This window comes from Nestor notabilis, unplaced genomic scaffold (genome assembly GCF_000696875.1).
Source record: "Nestor notabilis isolate BGI_N333 unplaced genomic scaffold, ASM69687v1 scaffold34511, whole genome shotgun sequence".
NCBI lineage: Eukaryota > Metazoa > Chordata > Aves > Psittaciformes > Psittacidae > Nestor > Nestor notabilis.
The window spans coordinates 2,537-14,806 of record NW_009916666.1 but is presented as its reverse complement, the minus strand read 5'-3'; the positions used below and the strand labels follow the sequence as shown (position 1 = coordinate 14,806).

The window sequence follows — 12,270 nt, the reverse complement described above, 5'->3', positions numbered from 1 at the left end:
CCCTTTCCCTTGCATGGCCAAACAGTGCGAAGGGAAGACAAACAATTTCAAGCATAGTTAACCAAGACAGGACGTGATCTGGTTTTGGCTGTTAAATCCTTCATGCTCTACAAGTTCCAAGTCCCATGTAAGTCAGGCGTGTGCTCAGGCCCCAGCTGAGAGCACACGGATCTCTTGGAGCGGATGTCTCCTGTCAGCATCTCGCTGTCAGGGAAGTCTGACCAGCTGCTTTTCCCTTGGAAAAGCCAAACCTTTCAATAGGCAAGGCCATGAATCCATGGTGACATTTTGCTCCCTTCAAAACACTTCTTTGCATGACTGATCTGCCTCGACTGACCACGTGTCAGAGGGTGACAACAGGATACTGCCATGAGCTCTGCTCCCTGTACTGGAGCACAGCAGCAGCAATGATAGGGTCTGTAGAGTTATTCCTCAGCTCTCCAGGAGCAGTTCTGGAAGCAGGGAAGCACTAATGGATGCTCCGTCTCTCCAGATCTCACCACAAGTGAGACATCTTCACTTGTCCTCTTGCCAAAGAGCAGATCTTCCTTCTGTAAAGCAAAGGAAAGGGCTTGAAAACAGCATCTGCTTGCGTAATGCTGGGATTTACTGGTAACAAACCTCAGCAGCCCCACCTCTGGCACAGCTGGCATGTTTGTACTGGATGAAGGACAAAGAGCAGGAAGAATGATGAGGAATTGAAAACCTAAACCTGAAGGGAAGGATGTTGTGTGTCCAGTCACTTCATAAGCGCTGCCACACTCCTGATGTGGTGAGATCCTTTCTCTAGGTATTTTATGGATCCTTTCTGCAGACAAAACCTAAATGGGAGGAATTTGTTTCCACCTCAGGCAGGGCTGGGTGTTAAGCAGAGGTAAGTGTGATGGTATTTGCCTGTATGAAGGATTAGCCTTCTGCTCCACCCACAGACAGTCCTTTAGCTCCAAAACATACCTGCCCACCAGTGTAACTGCTGCTGCTGTTAACCAGTTGTTAACCAGTGCTTTCTACCCCGCAGGCAGAACGTTGTGTCAAGCTGTGGCTCTTCCTGCAGAGCCTCCTCATTGATAATGCTGGGTCAAACCAGTGTTGAGAGGATATTGTCACTGGTCAGAAGCTTTCACAGCCACTTGTTGCAAAACACTTGGGAAACCAGTGACACTTCTCAACCTGGTGAGGAGAAACAGTGATTTCCTCCTGGGAGGCAGCAATCCTGGTGCCCAGATCTCTCCCTATGGTTTACCAGCCAAATAAGGGGCTTGTACTTCCTCCAGTGGAGGGCAAAGCAGAGAGCCATGGCTGCATGTGTGTGACTTGCTTCATGCAGCCAGAAGCTCCTGTTGCTCTGCCCTGCTGGAATGCCATTAGGAGGTAGGGAGCTCTAGGAAGCAGTGGCAGGGACCTGCAGGTCACAGGTTCAGCTCATCTGTGTGATGAAGCTGCACATTGCTGTGGGCAAGGAGGGTTGTTTACTGGACTTCTGTTTTCTGCTGGGCTCTGGATGCCAACTTGCTGGGTGTGTGTCTACCACAGAGCTGAGCTGTGCTGGGTCATGCAGAACTGGCTGTAATCCATGGCAGTTGCAGGTCCTATTCCTAACAGTCAGGACACGCAACAGACCCCTTGTACCTACTCACTGTCCCCCTGCCCTGGTCCTTTCCCTCCTCATGACTTTGCCATCTCATATCTGCCTCTTGGAGTGGTGCCCAGACAGGCTGTAGCCATCCCTGCCCATCTCTGCCAGGCTCATTGCCTTGACATGGCTTTCTGCAGCGTCTGCATGAGGTCTCCCTGCAGCTATTAACATTTTGGGAGCCTTTCAATTCAGCTGTCTACTGCCTGCCTTGTGGTTTTGGCTCCTCCATGGCTCCAGCACCCCACTGTGTGCTGCACCAGCTCCATCTGTGCTCCAGAGCCCACATTGCTTGGCCGTTCCATACTCCTGATCCCTTCACTGGTAGAGGAGCCCAAAAGGGCAGGAAGGAATCTCTGCTCCAAGGCTTTTTCTCCCTTCTTGCACCATAAAAGCTGGGTGGTGGTGAATAGAATTCCAAATTCACTGTTGATATTGCAGCTATTGTAAATCTGTCAAGCTCTAAGAGTAGTAGAAGGAGACCCCCACTATGTGTATGTGCTTGCCATGCAGCAGTTTAACTGAAATGGTAAGAAAATGAGTGAAATGGAGTGGGATTCCAGGTCCCACCCTCAAAGCATGTTCCTGACACGCTGCATTCTTCTGCACAAATGGGTCTCTGCAGCCCTGTCCCAGGCACCTTGAGCCCCTTTGAGATGCTGCTCCTAAGACTGGCTGGGCGAGGAGGTCAATATGCATTCAGAAGAGCAGGAAAACATCAGATCAGCCTAGCTTTTAGCAAGCAATGTGGGGAGGAGCTCCTCCATTCCAGACTTCCCTGCCAGCAGTGGTATAAACCAGGAGCTTCCTGCCAGGCTGGAGTGGACCGAGCCACAGCCAGTTCTGAGAAGCAGCCGCCTCTCCCGGGACAGCAGAGCCAGCAGGTTTCCTCATCAGCTTTCTTTATCATTCCATTCTTCCCCACATGCAGCTCGTTTTTCTGCCATTGCCATGAGATGGGATAAACCTGGGAGTTGCTTCAGGCTCTGATGTTGCTCCTGACCTTGGCAGTTGCTTGGGACCAGCAGTTTGCTGCTTTCTCAGGGGCTGCTGCTCATCGCCCCAGAGCAGCAGCAGGGGATGGCAGAGGCTGCTCCCTGGCACTGGGCACTGACCCGCTGGCTTCAGCTGGTGAGGAATGTTCCCAGCTCCTGGAACGTGTCCACCTCCAGCCTGGAGCAACAAGTACAGAGGATCCGCGTGGTGTTGTGTAACACGAGGGGTCAGCGCACGCTGGTGTAGCTCAGAGGCATTCTTTTGCTGCAGCAGGATCCAGGACTTGGGGGTTGTACTTTTAACTCTACCCTGATTCCTGCGCCTCAGCTCCTGCCTCTTTCCATCGCTCTGGCCTTTCAGTTTATCTGTGGTGGTTTGATAACCTGTGCCCAGAAAGCCTGTCATGAGGCTTGGTAAGTTTGTGCAGTGCTTGCTGATCCCACAAGTGTGGTGTGGATGTGCTTTAGGTGTGCTCAGGAGACAGAGCTCCCACTGCTCCTGCAGTGCCTGGTCCAGGGCATCTCTCCTACAATGTACCTTAAAGCAAAAGGTGTTGAGAGAACTTAGCTTATGAGTGATCACAGGCAGACCTTCAGGGATAGCATCTAAGCAAAGCTGCCCAAGGAGGGATGATGGGGTACCAGGGAGCTGGGGTGAGAAGCTCCTGGAACAAAGCCCAGGAGCCCTCACACTACAAGCAAATAATAGTAATAAAAAGGAGCAAATCCTGAAGTCTACACCCAGCAAAATTCTCACTGAATCCTGAGATGTGGCAGTCCTGGGGTAGAGGTTGGACTTGATCTTAAAAGTCTTCTCCAGTCTACTTGATTCTATGATTCTATGACTTATGACCAAGCTTTCTACACAGATGCAGCTTTGGGTCCACACCATTCCACTAACACACCTCCCTCTCTTTTCCCTTACTAGGTCCCCAGCACTCTGTTTCCAACTCAGAGGGGGATCTCCTCTTCTTACTGGACAGCTCTGGCAGCGTCTCCTACTATGAGTTTTCCAGGGTCAAGGAATTCATGTGGGACCTTGTGCAACCCTTCACCTTTGGCCCCAAAGATGTCCAGACCAGCATCATCCACATCAGCACTACACCCACCATGGAGTTCCCGTTTGACCGGTACCAGTCCAGTGGGGCTCTGCAACAAGCCATCCGGGACACTCAGCAGCTCATGGGTGACACCAACACAGGCAAAGCGCTCTCCTATGCCAAGGAGAAGCTCTTCAGTGGTGAAGCTGGTGCCCGGCCTGATGTGCCCAAGGTCCTGGTTTGGGTGACGGATGGTTTCTCCACTGATGACATCTCGGAACCCATGAAGCTCCTGAAGGACATGGGAGTAACGGTGTTCATCGTCAGCACGGGACGGGGGAACTACCTGGAGCTCTCTGCTGCTGCCAGCCAGCCTCCTGAGAAGCACCTGCACTTTGTGGATGTTGATGATTTAACCATCATCACCAAAGAGCTGCGAGATTCTATCCTAGGTACAGTGGGGTTGGCTTGTGCTCAGTGGGAGCTTGCAGCATGGCTGAATGGGAGCTAATGCCTGGGTCTGCAGGGCAGGCGATCCCCTAAACACAATGGTCATCCTGACCCACAACTGCTGCCCTGGCAAACTGAGGTGCTTTGTCCACAACGCTATAGGTCCCAGTATAATCCAAATCTTTTAGGAGGTCTGGGACAAGTATCTCTATTCCCCTTGGAATGTCCCATAACTGACCGGGGCAAACTCCCTTCTGCAGACCTGTTACTGAGATAAACTTGTAGCTCAGTTGTTAATAGAGGAAGGAGGCTTAGGCAGTGTATTACCTGGATTCCTTAAAACCCCACAAGGCTTTGAACTGAAGCTGTTCAGACATCCATGGGAGTCAAGCATAGCATGGAAATGCCCCTACCTGCACAGGTTAATTGTTAACCAGACACTTCCCCAACAGGCAATGAATAGACTCCAGCAAAGGCTGCTGGCTGGGAGCAAGGTACCCAAGTCCCTTGAACCTGATCTTTCTGTTGAGGGTGATTTGTGTTCTCTATAATGCTCCCTGGCTATGAGCCATCTGATGGAGGTGGAGGACACAAATGCACACACACAATGCGATGTGCATGCTTGGGAAGGATTTGGTCCTGTCAGCTCCCTCAAACTCTTGTCTAGGATAATCTGCTGTCCTACACACCCCACTGTGTGTTAGCACAGTGGCTGGCACACACTGAGATGTCTAACTCCTGCCTACAAGTATCTGGCAGTTGCTCTCACAAAGAGCATCTGGGGATGGTGCTTGCTGTCAGCATTGAGACTGTAGGAGGGGAATGGTTTTGTTCCATTAATCCCCTGTTGGAACGCGTTCCACATCTGCCAGATCTATAGCCTGACTTGGCTAGCACAGCCCTTGGAAGAAACCCCCAGCCCTGACTCCTTAGGCTGAGCAGGCCAACCACCACCTCTGCGTTGCTAATGGGGTTGTGGCCGTTGCTGTGCAGGGAGCAGGAACAGCCAGAGCTGATCTTCAGCAATCCTGCTCTTTAAAGCATCCAGGAAGGGCTCTGAGGAGACCAAAGCCCTAATCTGGGCCAGAAGACAGGCACTAGGAAGCCAAGAGGAACACCTCATGCTGATCTGCATGCTGCGCTGCACAGAGCATGTTCTTTTGCAGCTCCTGAGTGCCAGCACGGTGGGAGTGCCTGTGGCTGCCTCCACCTCCTAGATCCCTCTGGGTTTGTTTGGAAAGCTGAGTTACTGTGACTCTGCAGACTTTCCACTGATTTTTTTCCTGGGGGTTCTCTCTCCACTGGAAATCCTGTTCTAATTCCTCAGTTGGCTCCTCTGTGAGCTGGTTAGAGCTGGTTTTGGAGTGTCCAAGTAACCCTTTCCAGAACCCCTCTGTATGGAGCAGTTCCTATTTCCGATGGTCATTGAACACATCACTCACAGGGATTGTGTTTCCACCCATCCGCATCTCCCCTGGGTGAACATGGGGCAGCACCAGCAGCCCTGCCACAGGACCAGACACCCCACAACCCCGGGTGCTTCGTTTCAAGTGGCTGTTTCAGCTTCTAGTGCATCCTGAGCCCAGGTGCTCTAAAAGAGCATCCCAAATTGAGAAGTCACCTGCATACCTTTGCAGCATAAGATTGACTTGGAGATCTGCAAAGGTGATGAGCACCCTGCTGTGCCCAAGGTCTGGGATTTTAATGGAAGGTGAGATTCCCACATGAATCCAGGGGCTGGTGCCTGGATTTTGGAAACATCAGACTTTGGTAGCATCACCTGAATTAGCCTGAATAAAGCCACACGTGTCCACTCTTCCCTGCCTGGAGGAGGCAGCCCTCATCACTCTCTTCCTGCTTCTGGCCCCTGGGATAGCAGGGATAGCCAGGATCCTTGGCAGGCAGAAATTAGGCCTTTCCAACTCTGGAATGGCCCAGGCTGGTTTATTATCACTGCTATCTTGCCTTCATCTCTTGCTACTGTTGAAAAGCCTTTTGTAATGCACAAACAAGCTTTGTCAAGAGTTGCTCTCCTCCCTCCACCTCCTGTCCAGGAATGGAATGTTTCATGCCTGCTCCATAGATACTCCAACACAATGATTCCAGGTTTCTTGGGAAGGACCTACAAGTATTGTAAACCTAAGGCATTCCTTGGAGCTGACATCAGGGTCTGTGCTAGCATCCACTTGCTCTCCCCTCAGCCAGTTGAATTAACAACTGCTCACTTGTTCCATCCTTTGGCACCATCTTCGGAGCCAGGTTGTGCAGGAGCCTGCCTGGGAGCAGTCACAAAACACCAGCCACTTCCCATGTGTATTCAGGATCACCCCTGTGATTTGTCCCAGGTCCTCGCTGAAGCTTCTGCAGAGGGGGGATCATGTCCCCAGGGCTGGAACAGGCTCATCTGCTGCTTGGCTGCACTTCTCACACTCAGCATGAAAGCAGCAGCATTCCTGTGAGTCTAATCTTGACCTCACCAGCATTCGTGTGGCTTTACAATGGTGCTTCAAGTCACCAAGAGGTGCAGGGAGAAGACAAGTGTGCCTCAGGCTGGCTCTGAGGGTGTTAGGAAGGTACTGTCTGATACAAGAGATGAGCTTGCTGCTTCCCTCTGGGAATGAGGAGGTGCTGTGAAGCATTCCATGAGCATCTCTTTTCTAGGGTTTATTGCTCTCTTTACATGCTCAAGGCATCCACAATCTGGCAGCAACAGCAGAGCTATTTGCTGTGGGCTTCCTGCAGCACATCCCTCAGGTGTTGCACCATGTCCCTTTAACCTGCCTCGTTTATTCACTGTCTCCCTGGGCCCTGCTTCCAAACTCACTCATTTCCCTGAGCTTTTGGCAGGACTTGTGGTGCTGAGGCCTTTCCCCTGCTCCCTGTTCCTCTGTGGCTTGGCCACTGGTACCGTGGGGCTCACAGAAGGGTGCTGCCTCCTCCAGGCTCTCACTGGGTGGAGTGCTGCTGGCTGGGAGCGGGCAGAGAAGGGGAATGTTCCTGCCTGCCTGGGAGAGCCAAGGAACAGCTCAGAGGAAAAAGTGAGGCTGCTGTATTTGGTAGAGGGAAGCTGGCAGGGACTGGGAGGAGGAGAGCTCATTTTCTCCAGGACAAGTCTGGGAGTGCAGGGATACCCCCTGTTCTCTTGCAGGTCTGGGCAGGCTTGTGCCTCCCTTTACTGCTGTGTAACAGGCAGCCAGTGAGAGTTAGAATACTCTGAAGTGTTTAAGCTTGGTACTATCATAAGGTTTCAGAAGCGAGACCGTGCGGAACAAACACACTTCTTTAGGCTCAGGGTGCTTTTAAACACGCTTGAAGAAAGAAAAGAGCATCTTTGTCTTCATATGGCACTTCCCTGGAGCTAGAAACAACCTCCTGTGGGTTTCTGTCCCTCTGGAAGACCAGAGAACAGTGGAATTCTGCCCAAGGTGGCCTCCCATGTGTCAGAGGGGCTGAGTGGCAGAGGAAGCTGGGAGCAGCAGAGCATCAGGAGAGGTATTCCTGCTTGGCATTTGGGGTCTAGAACTCAGAGGTAGCACAAGTCTTGAAGAGAAGCCTCTGTGCAAGGGGAGAGAGAGGTGAGACAGCACAAGAGCAGCTCTGAATGTTGAATGTCACAGAACAATGGAGCTCTGTGAAACACTGCAGGGAGTGACTGTAGCTGGGATGAATGCAGCTGGACAGTGCCCAACCGCTGCCCCTTCTTCCTGGCCACTGAGTACAGGCAGGGAGAGGGAGAAATGTGTTTCTCCACACTCTGGGTGCTTCACACACATGGCAAAACATAGTGGTTTGGTTTCACTAGTGGGTGAGTTCCACAGGGAGCTTGGGGTGAACTGACTGATGGAGTTTGGGAACCTGGATGCCAGGAACAGTAACTCACACACTGTTGGGTGGTGGTGGCAGCCCGGAGTGTGCTGGACCACTCCAGGTTCATTCTTGGTGGTACGAGGCAGGGTCTGTCTGAGGGGCAGGAGCAGTGTGAAAACCCAAATATTGCTGCCCCAGATGACACGTGTTGGACATTTTTTAGCTTTATGCTTGGCCTCCAGGGTTTAGTTTTGTGCTCCTGAACCTTTCGAAGAGGGTCTGCTTCACTGAATTGCTCTGAAGGGGCTTGGCTACACTGAGGAGGCTTCAGCTGTGATCCAGTGTTGCTGGAGGCTCATCTCTAGAAGGGCCTGTGTTTCAGACGTGCCATGTTCTGTTATCAGCGTCAGTAGTGTGATTCCTGCCTCTGTTTCTCTTCCAGATGTTATCCAAGCAAATCGGCTCCATGCAGTAGACATCACCTCAAGCAGCTTCCACCTGGTGTGGCCCAAACTCCTCTCCCAGGAAACTGGCTACTACACCCTAGAGTATGCCCCAATAGATGATCTAGCAAGGAAGAGGACACATCAAGTGTCTGGGGCTCACAGTAGCCTCACACTGAGCAACCTTGCACCAGAGACTACGTACGAGGTGGCACTCATTCCTGAATCCAACATCCACTACTTCCCTCCCCAGACAACAAGGGTTACTACCCTGGCAGGTAAAATGTGCACAGTTGTGACCAAGGAGGAAGTCTCCACTGTGCTGAGCCTCATTTATATATAAATATGTATTTTTATATATATGTTTTACATGTATATAAAGCAACTGGGACAGTTGCATCCCACATGGTCTGATTGGAGGAGGCAGATAGTTGTGGTCAGGACAGAACATAATGAGCTGCTTTATGCTGGCATTCAGCTGGCAGCTTTTTACTTAGAGATGTTCTGGACTGCCCAGAACAGGAGATCAGGTCTGATGATCATAAGATCCAACCCTTCCAACCTGAACGTATTAATCTAGAGTAAAGCAGAGCCTACTGCCCTGGGCAAAGAAGGCAGGAGCTTCACCTTGCAAGTGTTTGTTCGGGCTGGGGTGGAGAGCCCACTGTGGGTAAAGCACAGGCTGGTGCATGTACTTACTCACCACCCCAGTTTGCTGGTCAGGCAGAAGCAGTGCTGCCTTGTGGGGGTTACTGCCAAAGGGGAACTCTGACTCTTGTGCCTGAGCAGCTGCTGTGGGCACAAGGAGATGCCTGTCTCCTACCTGAGGCTGCAGTGCAGCAAGGGAGAGTAATGCTCTTGAAGCAGGCACATGCTGCTTCTCCAGGCAGGTCTATCCACTGGTGGGGAACCCCTGTGTAAGAGGGAAGGAGAGGGGGAGCACTTGGAGCAGAACCCAGCCCCTCTGTGCAGATTGTATGCAGTCATTTGGGCCAGGAGAACAACTCAGATTTATGCTGGATAGCAACTTGTGTTTAATGCCTTGACTCACCTGCTCATTCACATCTTTATACATTGCTTTCAGAGGAAATAAGCCCAGCCCAGGTTTTGATTTCGGAGTCTGGGCCACACAGCTTCCATGTGAGCTGGGCTCCTACCCTGGACAGTGTGACCAGCTATCAGGTCCTGTATGGACCACTGCCCGGCAACTCGGTGAAGCTGCTGGAGGTGGATGCTCAGCACAATGGCACCGTGGTGGAGAACCTGGCAGCCAACACAACCTACCTGGTGACAGTGACTGCGATCTACAGGTCAGGGAAGGAGAGATCCCTGTCAGCTAAAGCATGCACCCAGGAAGGTGAGTGAGCAGCACGCTGCTGATAGAGACCATAGGGGCACAAGGAGTCTCTGGAGTCCCTGTTTCTTTGCACAGATCATTTGCCTTTAGGTGAAGCCAAAGAACTCAGCCCAGTCACTGGGGAGGGATGAGAGAAAGGGAAAGCTGCAGCTTTCTGATGAACACCACATGATATGCCATTAGGATGTAACAGATGTATAAGGCATAAGACTGCAAGAAAATGAGACATGCACGATGTGACTGCTGTTACAGGGTGCGTGCTGCCAAGCTGCTGGTGGAGTCACAAGCAGAACAGATTTGGAGATCCCTGAATCTTCCTAAGGAGGGAAAGGCAGTTTTCTTTGTTCTTTTCTCCTCAATATCTGTTCGTTGGCATCAGAAGGGTGGAAATTTCATCAGCAGAAGCTTCTGCTCTGAGGAGGAACCTGTAAAGATATCACAGGAGGCAAAATCTAGCTTTTATCAGGACTCGGGAGTGAGGAGCTCAGAGAATGACAGGAGCTGAAGGTGTGGGAGGTGGCCAGCCTGTGCCCAACAGTGCCATCAAAAGCATTTTGTGTGGGTACCAGGGCAAAGGTAAAGAGTGATGGGCTGTTGTCTCTGCAACAGAAAGACCAAGCTGGCTGGTCTCCTCAGGAGGAACAAGGAGTTAGGCAGTAAGGAGCACTCTGCACAAATAGCCTCAGTAACGTGCATCTGCTTTCTCTAGAGGGCTCCAAAGTGAGGCACCTTCGCTTTGAAGACATGGGCCCCAGCACCCTGAAAGCCTCCTGGGACTCTGCTGATGGGAAAGTCCTTGGTTACAGAGTGAGATGCCGGCGGCAAACGGGCCCTTCTTCTGTCATCAGCGTGTCGGCACAGACCCGCAGCGTGCTCCTCACAGAGCTGCCCGCAGGCACCACCAACAAAGTGTGTGTGAAGCCCGTGTACAAGAACCAGGCAGGCAAAGGGCTGTGCCGCATGGTGCACATGCAGCCAGGTGAGCTGGGGCGCAGGGCACGATCCTGGGGCACTTTAGCCAAGGGGAAGTGTCCTGCAGGGCGCTGAGGTGCTGGAGCCCCATCACGGAGGAGCCCTCACGGCTGAAATGCTCTGTGCTCATCAATTAGCTTGGCAACAGGGCTTCGCCACAGCCACCAGCCCAAAGGTACTGCCGGAGACGAGTCCTTCCCCATTTTAAGAGCAATGCTCCTCCTGGTGGCGTTACATTTGCAGGCAGGAGAAAAGGGGTGCACTGGAGTCGTGCATTTACTTTGGGATGACTGCTAAAAGCTGGCATGGGCATTGGAAGTGCTGTTTAAAAGTCACTTGAACTCTTGGTTATCCTTTACTTTTCAACGTGGCAGGGACTAGCTACTATTAAACACAGCTACTAGGGCACAACTTATCTGCTTTCTTCCTTCCACTGCCCAGAAGCCACTTACAGTCACAAAACACGAAGGGGTTCTTGACAGGCTGAAGTGAAGTAAGAGCTAAGAAAGCTGTGTGACAGTGCAGGAGCACAGCCCTTTTCCCAGAAAGAGGCTGGAGTGGTGAAGATGGCCACAGGGATGAGCTCTCTGACTCAGTCACAGTTGGAGAATGCATGGGTAAAGCTGACATTATACTTCTTGTGTTCTCTCCAGCTACAGAGGCCCAAGGATATAAGCACAGACAGAGAGCGTGACAGACTCTGGAATGAACTGATTCCCAGCAGAGCAAGGAATCTTGCTTGGACAAAGACTTGGACAAAAAGGAGGGGTCAGGAAGGAGACTGGAAAGCTCACAGATCATCTCCCAACCTGCACTGTCCATTGAGATGTCCTGGTCGTCAAGCCTAAAGGCTGTCCTCAGCCAAGTTCTCCCAAAGCTTAAAGGTTTGGCTTGGCAGTATGGAACAGCCAATGCAACTAATAGAGCCCAAATCTGTACCCTCTTTTATATCAATGCCTGACAAATAACAAACCAAAGGCCAAGTGCTGAATCCTCACTCTTGCTTGCTTACTGCCTGTGCTCTATTTATTAAATGTTGATGCAGTTTTATTTCCGCAGCTTATGAACATGTTCACAACAGGCTGTTTATGCCCTGCCCTTTCCTTGTGGGCACCTGCACCCAGAGAAAGATGACACGTGGCCAAATCCGTTCCTGCTCTCAACTGCCATTGAAGATGACACTTGACTAAGAGCAGCTTTCCTCCAACTCATCCAGTGTACTCTACAGGTAGCTCAAATGAGGGGTCCCAAAACTATAGCATGGAAGGGAAAAGCTTTAGCAGAAAGAAGAGTAACAGAAATGTACAGCATGGAGAGGAGATTGGGTCAAAGCCACCAGGATTTCTGAGAAGAGGAAGAAAGGAGGTTGTTAACCCACTTGGCCTTTGGCCAGGACGTGGAGGAGACACTATAAAAACCATCCTGCCTTTTCTAAAGTGCCAGGACAGTTCAGTGTTCCCAGATGAGCTTTGCTTTATGGCAGAGTTTAGTCAGTGAACTCTGACAAACAGAACAGTAGGGCCATGCTGAGGTGGATGAGCACTGCCAGAGGGCTCCAGCAGAGACATTTGCT

The 12,270-nt window shown here is 51.4% G+C and overlaps 1 protein-coding gene across 1 annotated transcript in view; it reads left to right on the top strand.

Moving 5' to 3' along the window:
* Positions 1-11,391, top strand: part of VWA1 (von Willebrand factor A domain containing 1) — a 13,697-nt gene extending 2,306 nt beyond the window's left edge. The window contains exons 2-6 of the mRNA XM_010024674.1: positions 3,557-4,120; positions 8,368-8,646; positions 9,453-9,725; positions 10,435-10,704; positions 11,351-11,391. Coding sequence (XP_010022976.1) covers positions 3,557-4,120; positions 8,368-8,646; positions 9,453-9,725; positions 10,435-10,704; positions 11,351-11,391 — 1,427 coding nt within the window. The remainder of the gene's footprint in view (positions 1-3,556; positions 4,121-8,367; positions 8,647-9,452; positions 9,726-10,434; positions 10,705-11,350) is intronic.
* Positions 11,392-12,270: the final 879 nt, after the last annotated feature.